The sequence below is a fragment of the Patiria miniata genome, unplaced genomic scaffold (assembly GCF_015706575.1).
Source record: "Patiria miniata isolate m_02_andy unplaced genomic scaffold, ASM1570657v1 HiC_scaffold_7, whole genome shotgun sequence".
NCBI classification, from domain to species: Eukaryota; Metazoa; Echinodermata; class Asteroidea; order Valvatida; family Asterinidae; genus Patiria; species Patiria miniata.
In genome coordinates, this window is record NW_024037074.1 from 41,706,899 (window position 1) to 41,730,546 (window position 23,648).

The following is a 23,648-nucleotide window of genomic DNA, read 5'->3' on the forward strand; positions in this document are numbered from 1 at the left end:
ATAGGACTGGTATCAAAAATGTTCAACTGGTAGCTAAAATTTCAACAGGTTGGTTGCATAACCACTAACTTGTTGAAGTTTCAGCTCAGTGGATGTTGTACATTCTGAGAAAACAGAGAAAACCAAAGCACAGTTTTAGGGTCTCGTAGGTTGATGTCATTGCCAACACCTCCAATTGAAAACTGGCTGGTTCATATTTTGAGTTGCACTCTCTCGTGTACAATGCCTGAATCCTCACTTGGGATACAATTCTCATTCAGCCTGTTAGTGTATGTGACATCAAGGTCCCAAGGTTTCACACAAGACATGGGTAATCCTTGTAGTATTTAACGAATATTGTCAAATTTTTAAAAAGTGTGCCCGTTGGCACATTTAAATAAAAAACACACCTTTAAATCTAACTCCCCAGCCTAATTTACTAGGAACCATACCCACTCTGGCAAATTCCAACACCCACATGGGAAATTGTACACACACACACACTGTTGGACTTAGTTTCTGGAGGTATGCCAACCCCAGTGTAAAAGACCATCAGTTTAGGGGTACTGTACCTATCCCAACAGATTTAAACAAAACCTGCTGTTGAACTTTGATGGGTCGAGTTTGGTTAGGGTTAATGACTGATTTCTTCTTAATGATACTATTTCAGGTGGGAATAATTTCACAGGATATTCTCTTCACAGAGAGCAAGTTTTTTTCCCTCATTAATTTGGTAAGTTCGTTTCCAGGGGATTACCAATAAATTGCATGTGCCTTTAAAACATTAAAGGTGACTGGGCTCTACGTTCTGAAATCCTGCAGAACACTCTGAAGCATAAGTAATTTTTTTGGTTCTGTTTTGCAACACACACTCTTGTTGAACCTGTTTTGTTTTTGATAATCTAAGTTACTAATGAAACTTGCATGCAATACTGTTTTAGTCTCTTTAAATATCACCGTCACAAGGGATTTTTTTAAATTTAATTTTGATTAGTAACAGCTTGTTTTGGTGAAACTTCCATTATTATGATAACTCAAGACAATACATAGTAATGAATTACCAAGCCAATATATTTGTATTTTGGCGTAAGAATTAAACTAAGACAACCACACTGCCACAAGACATCACACAAAGAAAGAACGGAACAATTCACAATACCGATTGCCATGATACCAAAAACCAAACACCAAGGAATATAATCACAGAGAACTACTTAGATAATGTGGCATCAACCAGTGAGCCACTCGTGTACCAGTGAAGAGACTTTTCTAGTCCTTTTTCTTTTCTTCTTGGCTCTTCGGCGGGGCTATCGCCGCCTGTTCCCCTGCAGCATCTACGGGGGTCTTGCCGTCTGCTTCAATGTGCATCTCCCCTGTAGTGCCAAACTCGTTGACTCGTTTCAGATCCACAGGGTAGATGTAGCGCTGGTAGACGTAGATTATGAAGATCACATCTGTTCAAAGAAATCAATGGGAACAATTTGATCAAGTGAATAACAACCAACTATATCCAACAAGGGCAATATACAGGTTTTTTTAAGATATTCATTTTACATGTATTTCAATTTTTTTCTGAGTAATGAACATAATTTTTGTTTGTAGCTGTTAGATTTTGTTAGATTTTGTTTGATTCAGCAGGCTTTAACAAGCACTGCTTACCAAAATCCTTGAAAAGTTTACGCAAATTCATTCAAGATCATTTGTCATTTGTGCATTCTTTTTTTTTTTTTGAAACAACAAAAGTGCTCAAAATCTGAAGATGGGTGCTTAACAACTAACCACATGAAGTTTTAGCTCTGTGAATGTCTGTACATTCTGAGAAAACAATATTCTAGGATCTCGATTTCAATTCAAAAGTTGGGGAGGTATGTTTTGAAATGTGCCCGAAATCAGCATCCGGGACACGTTCTCATTCAGCCGACTGCAGCTACGCAATGTCGCGTGCTAAACCGACGAATTATAGCTACTGTGTGCACGTGTGCGTCAATGCTTGCACGCACCCATTCACGGCGAATTACCCATCAAACTACTAACAGAAATTTCCAAAAATGTGTCACTTGACGCATCTTTGGAAATGACATTCTTTTATTGTGTTTTTCAAAATGACAGCATGGCAGAAAGAATAATTTCACAGGGAGTTTATTGCCATTACCATCTTTAAACCAAGTAAGCTTTTTAAAAATAATTTCACAAGTTACTTTTTGAATAACTGCAAATGATCTTCTCTACCTTTAAATCAAATTGATGCTGATGGATTCACTACAGTACTAGTTGAATGTGATACAAATATTCACATATTGGAAACAGGATTGGGGTTAATTAATGAAAGTAATGGTTTTCAAACACTAATGAGTTTATTTGTTGAGGCACGTAAAGCACACAAGATGGTGTTTGAATCGCCGACTCTTCTAACCCACTCCAACCCTTCCAAGGGTTATTGACTGTTCATGGGCAAAACAATTTACAGTGATTGCTTCTCCGTCACGTTATCTCAGACTCACTAGGAATTGAAACTCCCAACTGGGTTGCATTAAAACTGTGGTACTCACCATCGCGAAGACAGCCAATGCGATACAGCATGGGCATCTTGATGACGAAGGCAAAGATGTCGTCGATGAAGGTGTTGAGTGCTTTGTAGGTCAGCATGCGCCACGGCAGGTGGGCCACGGACTTCAGCTTGTAGTTGATGAAGAGCTGGGGCGTCATCATGATGAACCCTGTGCCAAAATCAAGATGATTATGTAAGAGAGGAGTGGCTAACAATGTGGTGCATTTATATTTCTTTAGAATGCTAAGTTTTGGACTATACTTAACACTGTGGTTTCAAGCACTCGGTTAGAGCCGCTCACCCGCGGCTTTGATGCACACATTTGGCACAGAGTCTGGAATCTTGCGATTGTTCTAACATCACCATTTGAATGCCAAGCGGTGTTTAAATGGGGGTTTGAAACCACCCACGCAATTGGCTCTCCATCAATCGGAATAGGTTAAATTGTCATTTATGAATAAACATTAAGTATATATTAAGGCAAAAATGCGTAGCTGATTTCAGTGGATGGACTGTGTCAAGGTCTTACGACTTTGTGTTATTTATGCTCAGCCGTGCATAAATTAAGGTGTTGATTATACTTGAAATCCTGAGAAACGACTGGGAGTATTTCTATTGCCCCTGGACGGGATGCTAGTCCATCGCAGGTTACTCCCCAGCTAATGCCAGTACCCATTTATACTCCTGGTGGAGAGAGGCAGTTTGGGGTGAAGTGGCTTGCCCAAGGACACAACACATGGCCAGCAGCTGAATTCGAACCCCTGAACCTCTGATCATGAGTCACAAACCCTAACCACTAGGCCACACTCCCCAATCTGCCTCAACATATTGACAGTGATTGCCGGAGGATTTTGCAGGATGGAGGCAGTGGTCACCCCTCCAAGGACCACATGCAAGAAATAACAGAGATTTTGCAGGATTGAGGCTGTAGGCAATTTTTACATGAAGGCAGTTGGAGGACTTTGCAAGATTGAGGTTGCATCCTAGCAAAAATGCCCAGGGAGTTAGGCTTAACAAATAATAAAATTTAAGAAAGGCCAGTTTGAGATGTGACTCACCGAAGGTAAGGAGGAAGCCATAGAGCATGTTGAGCACAAACGAGTACCAGCCTTTATGCTCTTGGTATATGACTGAGTAGACTGAGTAACCGGCTAAGAGTGGGAAGAGAAGCCACGACAGATACTTGAAGGCCATCTGAGGAAAACAATGATATACAGTTATGATTAAATGATGTACTGGGTATAGGTGTGGGTGGGATTACGTGAGCCACTGAAAACCTCTATTCATTTGCACACCAGTTTTCATCGGTCACAATGTGTGACCATTCAGCACTCCAGACGCAAGAACCATTGAGTTTCAAGAAAATGGGTCTGGGAGCTAGATGAGCCAATGTTACAAACTTCCAGAGGATTCGCGATCGTAGATGTCATTGCATGCGATCACGTAAAATCAGACGTCCAATGTTGTTTTCCATCTTTTTTTCTTCAAAATAGGGACCGATTCGACCCATTCTTTGTTCAGCACAACAAATTTGAGTATGTCAATAAGTACCAGACGGAGTTTGGAGGCAAAATGTACAGCGGTTTTTTAGCATATTATAGAAAATACGTTCCTTTCTGTCTTGAATTTGTGTGGTAGTAGTATATAGCAAATGTTGGCATTCCATCTATGGGGCTCACCGCTTGGTGGAGCCCCATAGTTCTAGGGGTAGGTGCGTACACTAGGAAATGGATGATACCAGGATACAAAATCAATGACTGGCTATGAACATTTATGTAACTTGATACATCAACTCATGCACATATTGACAAACTACATTTTTGAAATTCACTTCACAGTTATTTTAGGAAGCAACTCCTTTTCAGTACATTCTTTCACAAAATTCCAGACAACTTAATTACTCACCGTATCATATTTCTTGGTAGATGACTCGGTGTAGGACGACTTGTCTTCAAATCGTACGGGTATGAATCCAAGGTAGGGATTAGCTGTATCAAACTGAGGAAGAGGGGGAAAAGCAATTTAGAAAACTCTATGGGTTGGGGAGAGAGCAGTAAAACCAATGTTGAATTGAAGGTAATGTACACTTATACATTTATATTAGGTTTATTTGTTTTGTTTCTCGTCAGGGAGGGACCAACCTACCTTGACATTGACGACCTTGGTGATCTTCCAAGCCTCAATGATCAGCCCAATGAACACGCTGACCTTGACCACAAAGTTGGTCTCGTTGTCCATGATGTACAGCAGCACGATGAGTGACTGGAACACACCGAAGAACACCGAACGTACGGACAGACCCTCCAGAGACTTACGATTGTTCCAGAATTGAATATCTGAAAATGAGGCAAGAAAAAAGGAGGTAATACTCTGTACACTCACTCAGGCCCCATTGATGGCCACAGCATTGTTGAGATAATAAATCATGGGGCAGTAGCGTTGCACAATAGCTTGCAAGCTTCCCCCATTGAAGGGGGCCTCCTGAGTTGGTCTATAAACGAATCTGGGAACGTCATCACTGTGGGCACGTCATCACTGTAGACACACAAGGCCCCCTTCGATGGCGGAAGCACTGTGCCAACTATTGTACAAAGCAACTGCCCCATGATGGATTATCTGAACAATAGCTAGCACAATGCTTTTGCCACTGAAGGGGGCCTTCATGATAGAATTGACATGCATGCTTGGATTGGTCTGTGGGTAAGTGACACAAAACCATGACTGCTGACAAAAAAACAGGCAAACAGGGCAACTCTCAAACACTGACATTTTGAGTGTTTAGTTTTGATTAAAAACTCAATGTAATATCATACTCATAAGTCTTGATATCTTTCAGGAAGTTTTAAAGCAGACCCACGTTTTGCTTCAATGTTGCAGACTATGATGATATGCTTTGCTCTGCACAAAAAGTGATCTTACAGTAATGTTCCTGATATCAATTAATTTATCTATTTTAATATTTTCTGGATATTAAACTAATGATCAACAGACAATCACAAGTCAGTCAAAAGCAATCACAAGCAAGGTCAGAAGTGTGTGTTACAGGGGTTACGGTACCTTTGTGACGATTTGAATAGCTTCTTAATACTGGTACATTTTTTTAATACAACACTGTGAGAGTTGTTCTAAGAGTGTTTAAGAATCATAACTGCATTAGTGAATTTTCAGAATATCCAAGACCAATAAGTGCATGGGTGAGTTTTAACATGAGCGTCACTTACATGTGGGCATTGAAAGTGTTGCTTAATCATTTGCATTACCCATGTCTTGGTATTGAACTGAAGGTGTTGGACGTTACAAGAAAACCCTTACCGTTTTTGAAAGCCAGGAATTCGAAGACACTGTGCACAATGGAGACGACAAACGTGAGGCCAAGAAGGTATGGGTTGGTCTCCAGCATGGCTCTCTGTGTTGAAGAATAGGAAAACATTATAATTGGTTTATTTGAAAATTTGTAATAAAAAGCCGCACCCTCTCTGAGTGACTCCCATGTGCTATTTCCTAGGTTTTACGCATTGCTAATGTTGCCAGCATCTTGACTTTGGCCGTGATCCCTGGCTGCATGGCATATACGGGTTTATGGCTTCTGACTAGCGTCCCTTGAACAAAGACATTGACAAAATGGGGAACCACCAACATAGGGCTGGAGAGCTCAGTTGGTACAGCACTGGAATGACAATTTGGAGGTTGCAGGTTCACACCCTGCTCCAGTCAATTTCTTTGTTGGTAAAGCACCGGGGAACAAAATACAACCAGACTTTAAAAGTAAATTTACAATACAATAAAACAAATTTTTAAATAATTCAGCACATTGGTCATCAAAACCTTGTCTAATTAATGACAATCGAACTTGCCGAGTCCACTGTTTGGAACCCATAAATGCAAGTTTGGGGTGATATCACATGATCGTAATTTTCATTTGTTAGTTGTGTGTTTCTGCGACAACCTCTGATAAAATTTCAAGCTCTGTTCCTCGTTAGGTCATGAAAAATACTCACAAATCTCCAATCTGCCGTCAAGTGACAAACAATTCTAATGAACTGTGAAAAATGCATTCCTTCATCCCTAGCCATCCGCTGTTACTTGCGACCAGACTTGTGATTTGGTAAAATCATTAGAGAGGTTTTGCAAGCGAACAGATACAGTTAAGTGCGACATAATAATGCAACTTGAAATCTACTAGTGGTGTACATGGCATGGATATATCGCTATTGTTAATTTTAATTAATATTATTAATTATTTCTGGTAATGAAACCAAGGATTCCTCAAAAGCGCCTTAGTTTTAGAAGTGGGAGGAAAACCCCAGAAGAATATTTAAGGGAAAACCCACAGAATCAGGTAGGAACTGAAAACCCAATCCACATATTGGCCTAGGCGGGAATCGAACCCGGGTCACAGCGGTGGAAGGTGAGGAAAGTACCGCTACGCCAACCTGACTCCCTGCTATGCATCAGTTTGAAGTTATTCAATCATTTATGATTTGATTTTCTGATATGAGGCTGCCATTTTAGATTACTGCTGTTATATGGAAACAGTTCCGATAATATGCATATGCAATGCCAACAATGATACGGTTGATAATGGTTGATAACAGCTAAAAGTATGTACACATGTATCCGTTGGGATACGAAACCTCTCCATTGACTTGTGCCTGACTCAGGAATATCTTAAAATACCTTGAGAGCAACCAAGAAGACATTAAATATTCTGCGAGCGTATCTGGCCGAGAAGGATCTACTGATGGATTTTGAGACGCTTGGATAAGCTTATGCTAGCGGGTTTTTTGTCTAAGTTCTAAATTAACATTAATGTGGAAGTGAAGGAAAGCAGACGTCTATTTAAGATAGCATTATTGGATTTATTTCTTTCGGCTTAGGTCAGCCTGATGTAAACCATAATAATATTGGATGGCTTTTTGGGGGGATGCAAGAATACTGTTATAGTCCTTATATCCTCCTTAAAGCCATCCAATATTATATGAATATTCACCTTCAAGCTATCTTGCTCATCATCGTCCTCCCCACCGCCTCCACCATCGCCAAGAATCATAGTCCACTGATTACGCATGGACTGGGCAGCATAAAACTGAAGCTTGAACAAGGAGATTGGCGTGTAGGTCAGGAACAGGGGTAGGCGTCTGTGGATCAGAAAGAAGAAAAACATCAATTTGCGAGTGATGTTGTTATAAAGGTTACTATGGATACTTTACAGAACAAAAGGGTCAAAGTACCACGCGATCATCCGGTTTCCCCGTGATCAGCCGCCATTGCAGTAGGCAAACGTTAGGTTAGTAACCACATTGTGCGTTGTAAACTAGACAGTAGGCGTTATTTTCACGTGAATTAACTGCCAGTTCTTTATCAAATGGCACAGTGGTCACTACCTGTGCTGTGTAGGGTTGTCATAAACGTACTGAACCAGCACTAGGTGTTGGCTCTGCGTTTTTCTCAGTTTTTGCCATCCATCACAGATTTGAAGGCTTGCCTACTACCCTTTTGGTCGCGGTGCTATACCATTTTGCCTACTAAAATGGCGACGCTGACTGTCTGGTACCTGGATGTAGGCCAGGTCACATGGGTCAGTGAGAGAGCCCAATAAATGTCACCATGTTACATAATGGGTCCGAAGTGAACTGTACAAGGGAAGTGCGGTAAACCTTCGGCAAAGCGCACCAGCAAAACAGTTGCTGCAATGTGGCATGTAGTTGAAATTGTGAACATAAACTAACATTTAATTGAGTGTAAAGACTAACATGACATGCATGACACTCTGTTGCGAAAATACTTGATTACAAATTTCCATCTCTACAAAATCAAAGTGAAGAACATTCTTTAACATTCTTTTTTACGTTCATCAAATATGATATTTTTCTTAACAAACCTTGTTTATCTTTCCTCATCATGTAGTAACTTCATCATTGTAATTTTTGAAAACTTGTTCTTAATGCATATCATCTTTTTAATTTTTTTTCTTCAAAATTCCCTTTTTAACGACATTGTAATGTAATCTCTGTATCTTAATTGATGTGAATTTTAATCCTTAATTTTCACCTTTTTTGGTCTTTGTGTAAATCATGTAATTCAGCCTGTGGGCTGGAACATTGATTTTATTCCTAATAAACCATTTTCAATTCAATATCCAGTTCAATTCATCGACGACAAATGCAAGGTGAGAAAGTCTGAACTCTTTGGAGCAGTATAGAGTCTTACGACTACAAGACTTACGGTGTGGTCTCATTGATGGGCATGTAGTCACTGTTGAGATTCCAGTAATCGTTGACGTACACGATGGGATAGTAATCACCAGATACGTGAAACCTTACCACTGATTGAGGACAATGAATAAAAACATATGTTAACATTTTCAATTTTGGGCACAAATTTTGGGAGCGCATGTCACATTATAAAAAAGTATAGTTGTCAGATTCTATGGGAACACATGCATGTATTTCTTTTCTCTGTTTTTTTTCCCAATAACTTTTGGTCATTTCCAGCTTGCTTGAATTGCATAAAAACCTTTATTTTAAATTAATGAATATTCATAGATGAGTCTTCAATTGAGTTAATGTCATTGGTTAATAAGAATGATGATGTCATGGTTCCTGCTGGCCAGGCTCTGTGATTGGTTATTACTTACACTCATCAAGTGGTTGTGGAACACTGCCTCGCTTCCAGGGGGTGTGGTCATCCACAATGTTGATGGTGAGATTGGGATGCCAGTGGGAGACGATCTGAGTTGGGCCTTCCTCTTCAGCCCTCTGGAAAAAGAATGTTGGGGGAAAATAGGGTGAAAGAATAGACTCAGCAGGGTTCCAAATGTCTAGCAATGCAGATGTGAATGCTGCACAAATCCCAGTGTGCATTCCATCACCTATAAAGATTGCTTAACCCTCCAATTATTTGATTGAATAGTACATTTATTTCAATGCTGTCCTTGGATGTTCAGTGTTTACAATAAGTTGAAATACGATATTACAGGTTAAGTTTATTATCAAATTATGACACAAAGGACAACATTTAGGTTTTGGTGACAGACAACGGGACAGACAGGACAAGGGACAACAACAGCATATGAGTGTGCATGCAGGTACCAAGACATAACAATCAGGCATGCAACTGGGAAATTAGGAAAAACAAGGAAATTCCAAACCACACAAGACTTTGTACAGTATTTTTCAATTTGTAATGGCATTCATGAGAAGTAAAAAACGAGGAAATCAGCAGATCCGAGGAAAAGTTGCATGCCTGAACAATACAAAATCAATTAAACATTAAAGTTATAAATATGCATCAAGAAGTTGTTTTTTCAGTTTTTTTGACAAATACAGCCCGTGACGGTGATTTTTTCAAAGATTCACTAAGACTGTTCCAGTAATTTACACCACCTTGAATAAGACTGTTTTTAAACAAGGACGTTCGACTGTAACAAACATGGATATTTTTTCTAGAAGCACTTCGAGTATTGTGTGAATGTATGTTTGATGATAACGTAAAATATGAGCTAAAACAACCAGGTAATGCATTATTCATATACTTATGCATAAATTTACCCAACTTTAAGTAGTAAATGTCTTTAATTCGTAACAGTTTTACATTTGCAAATAAGTTTGATCAGTCACAGACAGTCAAAACGTTCTTCCACTTCCCCTGCCATGCATTTGTATACAGACTAGTAAAAACACAGTCAGATCACATTCGTGAAAACACTGTGTCCAGTCACAGACAAAACAGGTAACTGGTAGGTACAGCTGGCATATCAATCACCTCCAGTCAAAGCATGGCTATATCAAATTAACAAGGGACTTCTTAACAGTCGCTTGATTGATTTTGACTGCTGTGATGGTGTAGCTGAGTTTGCCAACCAGAGAGGGAGAGTTTTAAACAAAGAGAAATGTCCTTTTGTACCTTGATATCTTCCTCACTAGCCTCTGTTGCTCCCGTCAGGAGGTTCTTTGTCTTGGTGAAATGACGCTTCTTGAAACGGTTTAACCCTAAGATCAATTCATGAAGAAATTGGTTACAGATAAGACTCATTTGAATAAATAATGTTTTCCTCCATCAAATATACAATAGCTGCATTTCTAATTAACAGAGAAAACTTGGGGGATATAACATTCCTCTCTCAGGCATATTGCTGAATTCCGATTTGCTATGCTTACCTCTAACATACCTGAATCCATCAAAATCCACACCCCTGTTTTGGAGGATTTCAGCAGATTCAGATACCTCCATATTGAAAAAGTTGGGGGATTTTGATGGATTCAGGACAGTAAGCCTTGCGGTACTGCACGATTTCGATGGACTCAGGATACCTCCATATTGAGCAGTTGGGGGACTTTAATGGATTCAGGATCTCAAAGTTGGGTATATGTGTGTTGTGTACGAGGTATATGTACTACACTGGTGGATGTGCTGATGGGATGCACTGGTAGATACTGATGGACTCAGGACACAAACTTTTTTTTTCACGACAAAATTGGTGGATTTTGGCAGATTCAGGATACTTTCTAGTAAAAGTCTTCAACTTGGGGGTTAGGGTTAAACTTCAAAATCTGTTTCACGTTGAAAAGACTTTCCTTGGAGAAATTGTGAAGGTTTCTGATACTCACGTTTGGATGTGGAGATTGTGTATCTTTTGGCGTACTTTCCTTTCTGTCTTGGATCTGGTGAGTAGCCACTCTTGGTGAAGTAGATGTGAGCGTAGAGGGAACCATTGTTCATGGTTTCCTAGAAAAAAAAGTATACACAACATGTTATCATGATAAAACACAATAACTACATTATCCATAATAAATATATTCATACCAGTTACATTTCAAATGTACTTGGCTTATGGTCTATTGTCTTAACCCTCAATCCTCCGAAATCAACCCGCTGGTTTTGGAGGCTTTTGGAGGATTGTGGAGGATTGAGGCTGTATTCCATTTTTTTACCAATTTTGATGGATGCATTGGGTCAAGGTCTTAAGCTGCACCTTGTGTTATTTATGCTTAGCCATGCATAAATTATGCCTAGATTGTACTAGATATCATCCGCACTGCTTCTGGATATCATTGGAAATTCATCATTGTATTACAATGATTGTTGGAGGATTTTGAAGGATTGAGGCAGTGGACACCCCTCTACTGTAAGAAATAACGGATGATTTCGGAGCAAATTTTTACATAGCGGCAATTGGAGGATTTTGAGGGATTGAAGATGGATCGTAGCCTAGGCGGTTCTGTGCTAACATGATCTATTCCTAAGCATTAGCAACTGCTGATATTGGGCAAAATGCTGATGACCTACTTGGTCCCCCACACAAGTAGGAAACTGTACGACCAGAAAAATGGGAAAAAAGTGCAGAAGAACATGGCAAACAAAATCACTCAGGTCGACTTTGATTTTAATTATTCAAAAGTTAAAGATGAGATCTTGAGTATTTCACCAGCTAAGTTTTAGGTCCTAATTCCCTGAGTTGTCTTCAATCTAGTGATTTTATAAGAAGAAGCAGAAGATAAAATCAACTGGCACAACTATTTTTTTTTTAAAAGGTGGGTCTTCGGGCATCTAGTGACATGATGGTAGCAAGAATAGATTTCTTTTACAGCTATAACTGCAATTATAAGAGTGTTGAGAATTCCAAATTGGAAGACTGGGACATCAGACTAACCTCAGAAACATCTACAAAGTCCGACATTGTGTACGATCCGTCCTCATTGGGTCCGCCGACCCAGTCTCCATACTCCAAGTCTGTCAGCTCCCAGAACAGGTATTGACTCTCGTTGAACTGAGTGAATTGATCCTTGTCGGAGATGTAGATACGAAGATCCTATGGGTGGGCGGAGAAACAGGAGGATGGGAAGGGAAGGGGGGGGGGTGGGAGGGAGCAAGGAAGAGAAGACAAACAGTTAATGATGATGAATCACTTCAGTATACAAAATGCAGTGCCATTCAAACCATTCCATATTCAAAACGTTAGATTGAACCCAGACTTTAGAAATTGTGACGTCAGTTCGTGTAGAAATGTGATCTAAGCTGTTGAGTGGTCAAATTACTGCCATGTTTATGTAACACAACGGGTTACCGGAGACCCGATAGAAGGCGCCCACTGAATGGTCAAAATCTGGAGGTCAAGACGTGGTGTTGTTTTGCATAATTAATCGCCGGATCTGCACAAATACCAACCATAGACCCTTGCGTGCAAGTGGATATTCCAGACTAGCTTGAACTGGAAGTTCCCAGCAAAAAAAAAAAATTGCTGGATGTGTTAGGGTTAAACCTACCATCATCATTCCTGTCTCAAATAGGTTCATGGCCATCTTGCTCGACGAGGCGATACTCTTGCCGTCCTCTGTAGTAACGGCCGTGTCCTCGGTGGGCGTGGAGGATTTACGGAAGAAACTCATGACCATGTAGAAGACAAAGATGCGGAAGGCGATGCCTTTGATGGTTTGCCAGGTGCTCTGTGGGGGCGCAGCCTGCTGCTGGCCTCCTGCCTGTCATTATTAATATTCATATAAAATATTATATTTATCAAACATTAAACTGTGACAACATCTTGGGAAACTGGTGACAGGAATCTCGATTAGTAAACTTGGAAATCCAATGGTGGAGATTAGGAAATCGAGAATATAGCAAATGAGCAATTGGACTTAACTGGGAAAACCTTAATTCATTGCTTACTCTAAAAATGCTTGAAAGTGACTGTTAACAGATTAGAATGTTCCTCAAAAGCAGTGATCAGTTCAGAAAAGTTGCTGATGGCAATCAGCCTCATGCCCCCTAAATAAAAAAAAATGCCAATTTATTCGCATGGCATCAACTGAAAAATGCATTAATTTTTCGTAGCGGCTATCGTTACGGCAGCCAAAACGCGATTTTCAACTGCTATCATTACGGTATTGCAAAATCACCATTGCGAATCTATATTATAACTACCCATCCAACCAGAACGCTTCGGTAGCTCGATTGGTCAAACGCTTGACTACTGATCTCATGCATTTTCAGTGACGCCATGCAGCCGAAGCCATCGTATTCTGTCCGAAATTACAAGATAAGTAGACCTCTGAAGGTACGGAATTAAACATTTTGCTGCTAATTGTTAATTGTTGCATTTCCAATTTTGTTAGAAAACACTTTGAAAATGCACTTGACTCTCCATAGACTCTGTACACTTGCCAAAAAAGTGATGTCTGGATACTATATTCTTTCCATAAACGAAAGAGGTGCCCGTAGCTTCACTAACGACGATTGTGAAGTGGAAAGAATATTGCAACCTGACGCCTCTTCAGCCATGTCAGCGGTTGTGTACAAAGTCTATGGAGAGTCATGGGAGAGTCAAGAACATTTTCTAAGGCCTATTTCCTTACAAAATTGGAACTGTAGTCTGTGTCTCACTTCTCAATCTCAGTCATGTCAGTCCCAGATTCATGTCTTATCATCATTTTTGCAGTGACTGACCTTCATTGAGATGATATATGAAGAAGAAAAAAGCAGCGTCAGATTGCAACATTGTTTCCTGTGAAGTTTAATACGGGTCCCTCTTTCGTTTTAGCATGGAGGAAGGAATTCCTTCCTCCATGGTTTTAGTAGGAATGCGAATGCCGTATGCGATATGCGCGCACACACGCCATGCACGCGAGCATGGCGAGTTTCGCAAGTCATCAACCGCGAACCGGTCAAATTCTCAAACCAGTTTACACCCGATAATCGGCTTCAATTCAACAGAATTACATTTTGTGGAATTTGTCAGGATTAGATGTATCATTTTACCTGTCCATTTTGATTCTCAGCGACTTCAGAGCCGTTTGCCAAAGCCACATCTCTATCACCAGCCGCAGGTTGAGCAGATGTGTTGTCCGCCATGTTGAAGTTAAATGGCAAAGATATGAATATTTAGCAATAACACGACGTCATTTCAAGTTTTGGAAGACCACAAGAGGGCGCTCTAACAACTTAATGGTTTAAAGGGAAGATACAACATTTGCGAACATCAAAAAATGAAATGATCAAGTTATCGTGAAATACCTTACTGAATTGTTAGGGATTGGCAGTCTAAAGCATCCTTTAAAATTGTGGCCCCTGGTGTGCTGACATTTTTAACAAAAACTGTATTCTTCCAACGCTGGTCGGCCGACCAGGGTTGGAAAAAAATGGCTTTTTCAAAAACTGCTCCTATTTTTTCATATTTAGTTATTCCGAATTTTCTTTGCAATTGATTACCCACCTGTGAAGGGGTACAAGCTTGCTAGAGTTATTCTTTGACCTCACAATTCCCACAAAGTCTTTACATTTCTCTGTTTCATCTTAAGTGGGGTCAGGGAACCAGACTACAAGAACATGATTGGTTTTCTTGGTTTTTCCAGCATGGATATGTACAAGCCCAAAATGTAAATCAAGTCAGTTTAACAATGTTTGCTATAACATATACTAAGGCTCCAAATCCATTTATTTCTGAAAATTGCAGAAAAGCAGATGTTGTACATTCCCTTTAAAAAGGAATGTTTCCCCTCCTTGTAGACCGTTTGCACGGTGTGCCATGACAGTGGGCAGGTTTTATTATCTAAATTCAGTTAAGCACAAAGTACCTACTCAAGTGTATCACACAGGAACAAAGAACTCTCCAGTCATGGTGCAAAATTCCAAGGGTCTATTTACACGTGCCGTTTCCGACGAGTAATTTGAAAGAAATTTGAAAAGGATGACCTTACATGACTGTAAAAATGCCCCTTTGGTTCTGAACAAATCATGCACCGAATTAATGAAATGCAAAATAGACCATTCAAATCTGCCTTCACCTAGAGCCCATTCCACATATCCACAATGTATTGATCTTTACAAAATTGTGAGAAAAATAAAATGAAGTCAAAAAAATATTTATCCTAATCTCGTTTCCCAAGTACCAGGACAACTGATCGAGTGATTGACGAATACTATTTTCAACTTTACCATGCAATAGCAAGAAAATCAACTATCGATTGCACAAAAACATTGCGTATACAATTTTGATGCTTTAAAACATTTTCATATCTCATGAACTTGTATCAAGCTGCAGTTTTTTTTTATTTCTGGTTCATGGCCACAACATATTTAGTGCCAATCTATCAGGTTTTCTGGCCTTTTTTGGGGTTAATTCCACACAAATTGGAATTTCCATATTCATGATTAAATTATGTAATAGCAGGCACTCCAGGCAGTATGTGTCAAGATTCAGAACAAAAAGTCTCAGAATATTAGTTTTTGGGGTCAGTTTGCTCATATTTGTTGTACCCACACCCCAACAACCATGGGCAATCTGATCCACACAAGACAGACATGCATTGATTGCACATGTTGTCAAGGTGTTTCATTCTATAAAATCAACAACTTATTATTAATTTCAAATTTACATCATTTTTCCTTTTTCCTTTTCCAAAGTTAGAATAAATAAAATTTCAAATGCATTCTGATATCAAAGCTCATCCAAAATGGATGACCAATGTTTTTTTTTAGCCCCCCCCCCCCCAAAAAAGTCGGTCTCTGGTCAGCGCGCGCGTCGATTTTAATCATGCACGCCGATCTTTTTTTTTCCCAAAATGTTCCGCGGTAGCTCCAACAGCGCCCTCTATTTCCGCACCTCCTCAATTTTTTTTTACCAAAGAGCACCAAGGAATGGGAAATTGCACCAAGGCAAATGATCGAAAGCACCAAGGCAAATTATGGAGGACACCAATGTACATGAGGACACCAAAAAAGCAAAATAGTACCCCACCTTGTCTGTACAATCCAAGCTGGAAAAAAAAAAAAAAGCCAAAAAAAAAAAAAAAAAAAGCCGCGTGGCCGCGTCAATTCCGGAACTTTGGTCTGACCAGAGACCGAATATTTTTTTTTTGTGGCCTTATCCACATGTACTCCATCAACAACAAAGAAGAGAAATCAGAAACATCAATTCAACTTTCTAAAATAATGTGCTTGTTTAATGCCAACAAATGTGAAGAAAACTGGAAATATATACCGGTATAAATGGTTTAAGCTGAATTATGAGATCGACTTTAACTTTAGCTTTAGTATAATTCAAAAGAGTATTGAAATTACACAATGTTTGTGCAACGTGTCTGCAAATTGACTACTCTAAATGTACTACATAGTTTGATTTTTATTGTATGATGCTCAACATTGAACAAAAATCTTCAAATGATCCATATTTCATGTTTTTTTTATAAAGCAAAGAATTACAGAATTTATGTTTTTAATTATCATATGTTTAACCCATAACAAAAGTCACTATGATTGATATAAATTTTTCTCTGAGAAACAAACAATTTAAACTAAAATGTCCAAATCAACGCTTAAAAAATTAACTGGAAACATTTGTTTCATATTAAGAATACAGAATATTAATAATCATTTTTTAATTGATTTTTTCCCATTTTCCATTGAGCACAGTATTATTTACAGTTATGACATTGACTTTTTTTTGCAGATGATAAATAAATATTTTATTGCTGAACTTAACCATGACAACAGCTTACTGGTTAGAATTGTTATCATTATTATTTTTGTACAGGGTAACAGCCCAGTGTTCCATGAGAAAATATGCAATTAATATTGAAATTAATATGATCAAAACAATGACCAAGTTTCTGTCATCGAGGGCCGCTTATTTTCTCATCATTTTTGGAAAGGGGAATAATTTAACCTTTTTCTTTGCAATGGTTTTACAAGAACCAAAAGTAGTAAGGGCAGAGTCAGCTGAACCCTATTGGCGGAGCTGTTAGTGCGTTTTGGGACAAGGACAAATGTAACCATATTAATTTAAGTTTGATGTCCCTTGTGATGCTGGTGAAATCAACAACCCTCTCTGACCAATGCAGATATGTATTTAATGCACACAATAAATTACTGTTTTACTTTACGTTCAAGTAAAATAAAATGCACCTTCTTCACAATATTTTAATTTTTTATTTATGTAATTCGTTTGTACACATTACCAAATTTTACCCAATCAATTCATTGGTCTTGCCTTGTTTGGTAATCAAGTTCTATACAACGTTGTCTTCCGTCACCAAAATGTACAACTCACATGCCCGTATTTACACAGAAGATTTTCAGAAATGTTTTAACACTATTCCAATTGAAGTTATTCACTGAAAGAAAACATTTCGTTGAAAAAATTGAAGGTCTAACATGCAAACGGGTGCTGATAAGTAATGAAGAATATAACAGTAATGAACAAATTGTTTTAATTGGAAGAAAGTAAATGCTTAAGATATGTACATGTTTACATTATCAATATACAATATGAAATAATTATGACTGGGTTCCTACCATGAAGCCAGTGAAGTCACTCTCTAGTTTATTTCATGAAAGATATAGTGCTCTAAAAACTAACGTTCATCAAAGCGATTTTTTTTTTATTATTGCAAGTCATGCCAAATATAGGTGATCGTGACTCGTTTAAATCCCCCACTATCCTTAATATCATAGTTGGCTACCTACGGATTCAGAATTACAAATGAAAAGCATTCACGTCATGCAAAGCATATCTCTAACTTTGTTTGCACTTTCAGTAGGACTTGATGTATTACTGTGTGAAAAAAAGAAGCTTTATTGGAAAATCTTGGAATGCGAAGTACTTTATTTAACCAATCAGCTAGAAGGTGTTAACACTCTGGTTGACTAGTGAGGAATGTTTGCCTTATGGTACATGTATCAGCTATTCATTAATAATAAGCCAGTTGGGTATTTCAACTGCGCATGCGCACAATGCTATGGGTTACGGGTCATTTAGGATAATCAAACGCTTATCGAAGGTGCATGAACGTGAAAGGAGACAGTCGCGCGACGCTTGCGCGTAAATTACTAGCAGAATAGGCATTTACGAAACATCTCGTCAGCAATTTTATCCCGAATGACCTTACTTCATCGAGATACCGAACTGACATACTGCCATGCTCAAAATCCTGTTATACTAAACGGGCAGTATTGAACTAGAGTCCTTTTCTGAGTCCAATATGTATACAAAATAAATGCAAATACAGTAGAAACTTAAAACTCAATTAACTGGACAGAGTGGTCCGAGTATTTGGGCTTCCAATTACAAGTAGGAGTCTGAACATTTGGACTAAAATGTACACTAAAAATTTCCAAGAAATTTGCAAAAGGACTCAGACTCCGAATCCAGTTGTTGTACCTTTTCCCCTGTATCTGTGTTAGCTGTGTGTCCAAACGCTCATTTCTCAAACAGCACAGCCTCAGTGCTTAGACTCAATTTCCGCTTTGCAACCTGTGATTTTAGTATATTTTGGGGGCTTAGAAAAGGCCTTGAATACAACACAACAAAGAAGGGTTCATCATCATCAGCATCCCCATCATCAACTTCCCAATCATCATCACATCTAAAACCCCGCCAGCACTTTCTCTAGTAATCTTGCATAGACAGCAGTCTAGTGTACAACATTTGTATAAACTTTTCACCCACATAAGCAGTATCCTACAAATTCGAACAAAACAAATTGTAGAAAAAGAGTTGACAGATTAAAATTCTTAGCAACGATAAGATTTTGAAATCCATAACTTAGTATGGGTATGATCTTTCTGCTAATTCTTTTCTTCCATAGAATATATTTATATATATTTTACAGCTTCTCTTGGCAACCCAAAAGGCCACACTTTACGTCCAGCGTGGGCGAGTTGATTCGTTTACTTGTTCCTTAAGATGTTCTTGGCCCTCTTGTCGGCTTGTGAGATTCTCTCCTCGTTTGATTCCGCCTGGAGAACAACATTGGTTAGTAACAAAACAGAATAATTAACTCAGGCATTGAATGGTTGATAGAAATTGCTCATTGTTACTTTCTGGACAAAAGTTTAAGGCAAAAGCCTGAACCAGGACTTCTGCACAAAGTCAACATAACTTGAAGAGTAAGGCCAGACTATCACATACAGTACAGCACTGCAGTTTGTGAAACATTTTTTCCCCACTTGCTGCTTTGGTTAAGAACCAGAAATTGGAGCAGGCATCACTTTATTGTCTTATGGGCAGAATTTACTATGACACCCTGCCTTAGTTTTCTTTGCCGTAAACAAAAAACTGACCAAGAGGGGACTATAATGGTATGTGAACATGAATTCGTCATTTTTGGGTGTTGTGTTTTTGGAGGACTGTGTACAAAATTGTACATGGCAAATGGATAATCTAAAACCAGTGTACTTTGACAAATTCTCACCTTTGTTACACCGATGCAGAAATGTTATGGACAGACAATAAAGACAACCCATGGCCAACAAAATGACAAAGTTTTCACGAACAGGAGATATTGTACGACATACAAAAAAGACAACATGGCAAACCAATGGAACAAACAGTACAAACTCCAGATTTGTTAAAGATGACTTTTAGTTCCGATAGAAACACCATCATGATGACATGGTATTTAACAATTTGGTTTTAAGAACATATTACAGAACACACAAACATTAACATCGCAGTATGTTAAAACATTAACATCACAGTTATGTTGAACATTAACATCACAGCATGTTGAAGGCAATATGAAAATCAAACTAAAACCGTCAAACTCAAACAAATGCACGGTCCACAACTCATAAAAACACACTCAGTTTGGATGACGCAATTGCCACAGGTAGCAATGACAATGGGTAATACTCTACAATGGGAGACTTTTGAGACGTTTGGTGCCAGCAAACACACCGGTCCTTTTCAATTGTCTACATGTAAGTCGTGTTTAAGGTGGTAAATTCTGTGCATGTTCAAAATGATGTCAACAATAGAAAACAAGGACAGGTGTGTTTGCTGTTAAGTGTCTCAAAAGTCTCCCATTTTCATTATACAGAAGTTTTAATGGATGTAATTTGAAAAAAAACCCTCCAAAAAAATTAACTGCTTAATGTGATTTGTTTTACTCATGAAAAGAACATGGCAAAATGGCATGATTTTGCGCAATATGATCATGCATGATATTCTGCTCATTGGATTGCCGCATGCATAGACAATGGAAGTTTGGATTTCTTAGGATTTTTTTTGTTGATGAGGTAAAAGTAAGCAAACTTTTATTCCTAAATCCACTTTAGGCTTGGAAGTTACTTCATTAATGATGATTTGTGGTAGCTTTGTTCAAGAATGTCAGAAAACCCATAGCATTATATTCCATTAATATCAAATAGAACCAGATATTGGATTTATGAAGATGTGGTTGGATGTTGAACACAACTGCTTAAATTTTAAATGAAATATCAGAACTGTTTTATGTCCACTAAAGCAGTTGTGATTCTAAAAGTCAGACTTGGATTTCAACTTATTCAAACAACATAACTGTACAGATACCAAACCAAATAACATAACAGAAACATAATGAACATTGAAACACCCTTTTTCAGAAACTCTGAATCCAAAATAAAAAATCGTTTGCAAGATAACTTTGAAGTAGAGCTGCTTTTAATATTGACATACACTCAATGAAATGTAGCAATTGTCAAATTGAAGAACGTTGGAAATGTGTGGAAATACTAGTCTCGAGATTTACAATGAATCACAAAATTGTAGCTAATACACAATCTAGGGAAACACTTTGAATTTATAACTCAAAATTAATTACCCATTTGTTTTGTTTTCAGAAATGTTTTTTTTGATTCAGTTGAATTAGTTTTCATTCTTGGATTCAGTAGAAAAACTGATTTTGTTTTAGTTTTCCTGTCTTTCTTGTTTTAATTTTTTTTTATTATATTGTCTAAAAAAAAAAACCCATCAGAATTAGCCGCTGTCTTTTTTAAAACAGAACAATTGTGTCAAAAGCCATAAACATCCAAAGGGAAATAAATTCACCCCCAATAGACAAGTTACATTTCCTTCCCAAAATGGCTAAAATTCAAAGATTTTTTTCTAGATACAATGTGAAATAACTATTCATAATATCGTTTCATGTGAATATAATATATTAAAATCTTATGGCAAAAGTAATATCATACAAGATTAAACATAAAAATGGAAATGTTACAACCACAGCTAGACTTTTGTAAATAACTCTTTTAAATCTCTCCAACATTACTTTTAAAATGTACAGCTGTAATATGTATACTATTTATAATTTGAAGAAAATGCTTAAAAGTTATTACGGTAAGGTACTTCAGTACTTCGACAGATAGGAATGCATTGAAATGTCTACAATCGCAGAAGATCAGCAACTTCCTCGAAACTACAACTAGAAAATACAAGTTTACAAAGAATTTCAAATATTTCTTTTTAAATAGTAAATAGAGAGGGTACTAAGAAAAAGCTGAGTGTTCTGTTTTTGTTACTATTCGTGGTCATGTCTTAACGTTAACAATTATGCAGACCACCCTGTAGGGGTATGTCACCAATTTTATTGCTCAAGTTCCAGACTTTAAGGTGATTTTGTGATACAATACTTGTTTTTTTTTCCAAACAATTTTTGCCACAAAAAGGATTTAATTACAATCTGTAATTCAATCTGAAAAGGACCACTGCATGTACCAAAACGAAACAAACATCTTTCTGCAATTTTAAGCTATTATATTATACTACTGCATATTTGTATTTATAGGAGGAAACACATATTGCACATTTAAAAACTTTTTGTTAAATAAGCAATTTGATGAATATTACGAGAATTCATATTTCCCACAGATAATGCAGGTTAATGTTGTGGAACTAAATAATAATAAAAAAATGGAACTACATGTACTTTGACATCTGCATTCAGGGGTCAATGTCACGGCACTGCTTAATAGTTAGCAGAAAAGTTGTGGTAACTATAAGCTGTTAATTGTGCTAACGTTAAGCACTATTTCATGGCACGAAAGTGCTGATGGTCACATGCGCATGGAGATTTCTATTGTTTTGCCACTGATTAAGCAATTTTCTCCCTTTGAGGTAAGCATGCCTTTTGCTGTGCTGCGCTTACTGGTTACGGTCTCCATGGCATGAAATAGATGGAGGCTCTGTTAGCAGAAAATTGTGTGCTTAGCAGCACTATGAAATATGACAGAGTGCTAAAATTTGTAACATAGGCTTGGTGAAGAGAAAATAGGACTTTGTATTCAAGGAATGTCAGAAATAGTCTAGGTGGTTATAAATTTGTCAAAAAGGATATCTTGGAATGTATTTAATGTAGTTGATACATGTATAGCTTTTATCATAACGATATCAATTTTGAATGATTAAATGACAGAATATTTCTATGGATCAATGAGCCTCTGTACTGATGACTTCACACTTTGTTTACGTGTGTGCTTTCCTATGGTGGACCGTGGGCCCCTCTGGCTCCATAGGAAAGTGCACATGTAAACAAAGTGTGACGTCATCAGTACAGAGGCTTATTCTGATGGCATACATGTATATGTTGAAATTACATAATGCTTCACACCTTTATCAAAGGATGTAACCAAGAAATAATCAATTTTTTTGGGCAAAGCTTGAGCGTACATGCTGAAGTAACGGATCAATGTTAGTAACTGAGGGGATATCAATGGATGAGTGCTTTGAATTTATCAGGCAGAAAGGTTACGAGCTCATGGTGTTAGTTTAGCTAATGTAGCCATAATACATGGTCCTTTTGCAGCTGTGTTGTTAAAATCAAACCTGTCATTTGTCTTGGACTGTCTATTTTTAAATTTTATAAAAACATCTTACATGGAGACTTCTGAGTTACCCTGCCTCCTGTTAAAACTCCCCTGCGGAGTATTTAGGAGAAGAACCAACCAAGTAACCAAGTATGCCCATGTAAGAATTTGACTTGAGCTAGCAGATCCAGGATGTTTTAGGGGGTGGGGATGGGGGATGGGGTGGGGTGGGGTGGGGTGGGGTGGGGGATGGGGGTGGGGATGGGAGGGGGATGGGAGGGGTTGGTTGTAGTGTAAACGTCAGAACATACTGAAAACAAAGGCCTTAAGCAGTCAACTGAGATGATCTGCAATATTGTACGACATTAAAGGAAAAGGAAATTTGAGATTTTTAGCCAGTGATTTGATAAAAAAAAATGATACTGGTCACAAGGAAGAGTGGGATGTTAAGGACTGGATAAGATCATTGGAAAACAATTCAAAAAAGTTATTTTCTGTCATTTTCCTGTTTCCATATTTTTAAAGAAAAGGCATCTCTTGATTCTCCATGTGGGGCAAGTTC

At 38.1% G+C, this 23,648-nt stretch overlaps 2 protein-coding genes across 3 annotated transcripts in view; both read right to left on the reverse strand.

Moving 5' to 3' along the window:
• Positions 1-1,008: 1,008 nt before the first annotated feature.
• On the reverse strand, positions 1,009-14,428 carry LOC119745493 (cleft lip and palate transmembrane protein 1 homolog). Its single transcript, XM_038221864.1, has 14 exons — positions 14,282-14,428; positions 12,793-13,005; positions 12,180-12,338; positions 11,137-11,254; positions 10,433-10,518; positions 9,165-9,285; positions 8,753-8,852; positions 7,518-7,665; positions 5,840-5,933; positions 4,673-4,863; positions 4,433-4,525; positions 3,586-3,721; positions 2,529-2,696; positions 1,009-1,433 (listed from the first exon to the last, which is right to left on the reverse strand). Exons 1-14 carry the CDS (start codon positions 14,372-14,374, stop codon positions 1,249-1,251), a joined length of 1,905 nt encoding a protein of 634 aa, XP_038077792.1. The 5' UTR covers positions 14,375-14,428; the 3' UTR covers positions 1,009-1,248.
• A 2,008-nt stretch (positions 14,429-16,436) lies between these two features.
• LOC119744397 (synaptosomal-associated protein 25-like) overlaps positions 16,437-23,648 on the reverse strand; it is a 37,607-nt gene continuing 30,395 nt past the window's right edge. For both annotated transcript variants that reach the window (XM_038220310.1, XM_038220309.1), the window contains exon 6: positions 16,437-19,258. In XM_038220310.1, the coding sequence (XP_038076238.1) occupies positions 19,190-19,258 (69 nt within the window). In that variant the 3' untranslated portion in view covers positions 16,437-19,189. The remainder of the gene's footprint in view (positions 19,259-23,648) is intronic.

Excerpts from the sequence above, each read along its gene's own strand:
- LOC119745493 (XM_038221864.1), bottom strand. The coding sequence starts at position 14,374 with ATGGCGGACAACACATCTGCTCAACCTGCGGCTGGTGATAGAGATGTG. Across the intron at positions 10,519-11,136 it reads CACAATCTCCACATCCAAAC|GGTTAAACCGTTTCAAGAAG; the intron begins GTGAGTATCAGA and ends AATTGATCTTAG. Across the intron at positions 9,286-10,432 it reads CTAGTGAGGAAGATATCAAG|AGGGCTGAAGAGGAAGGCCC; the intron begins GTACAAAAGGAC and ends TTCTTTTTCCAG.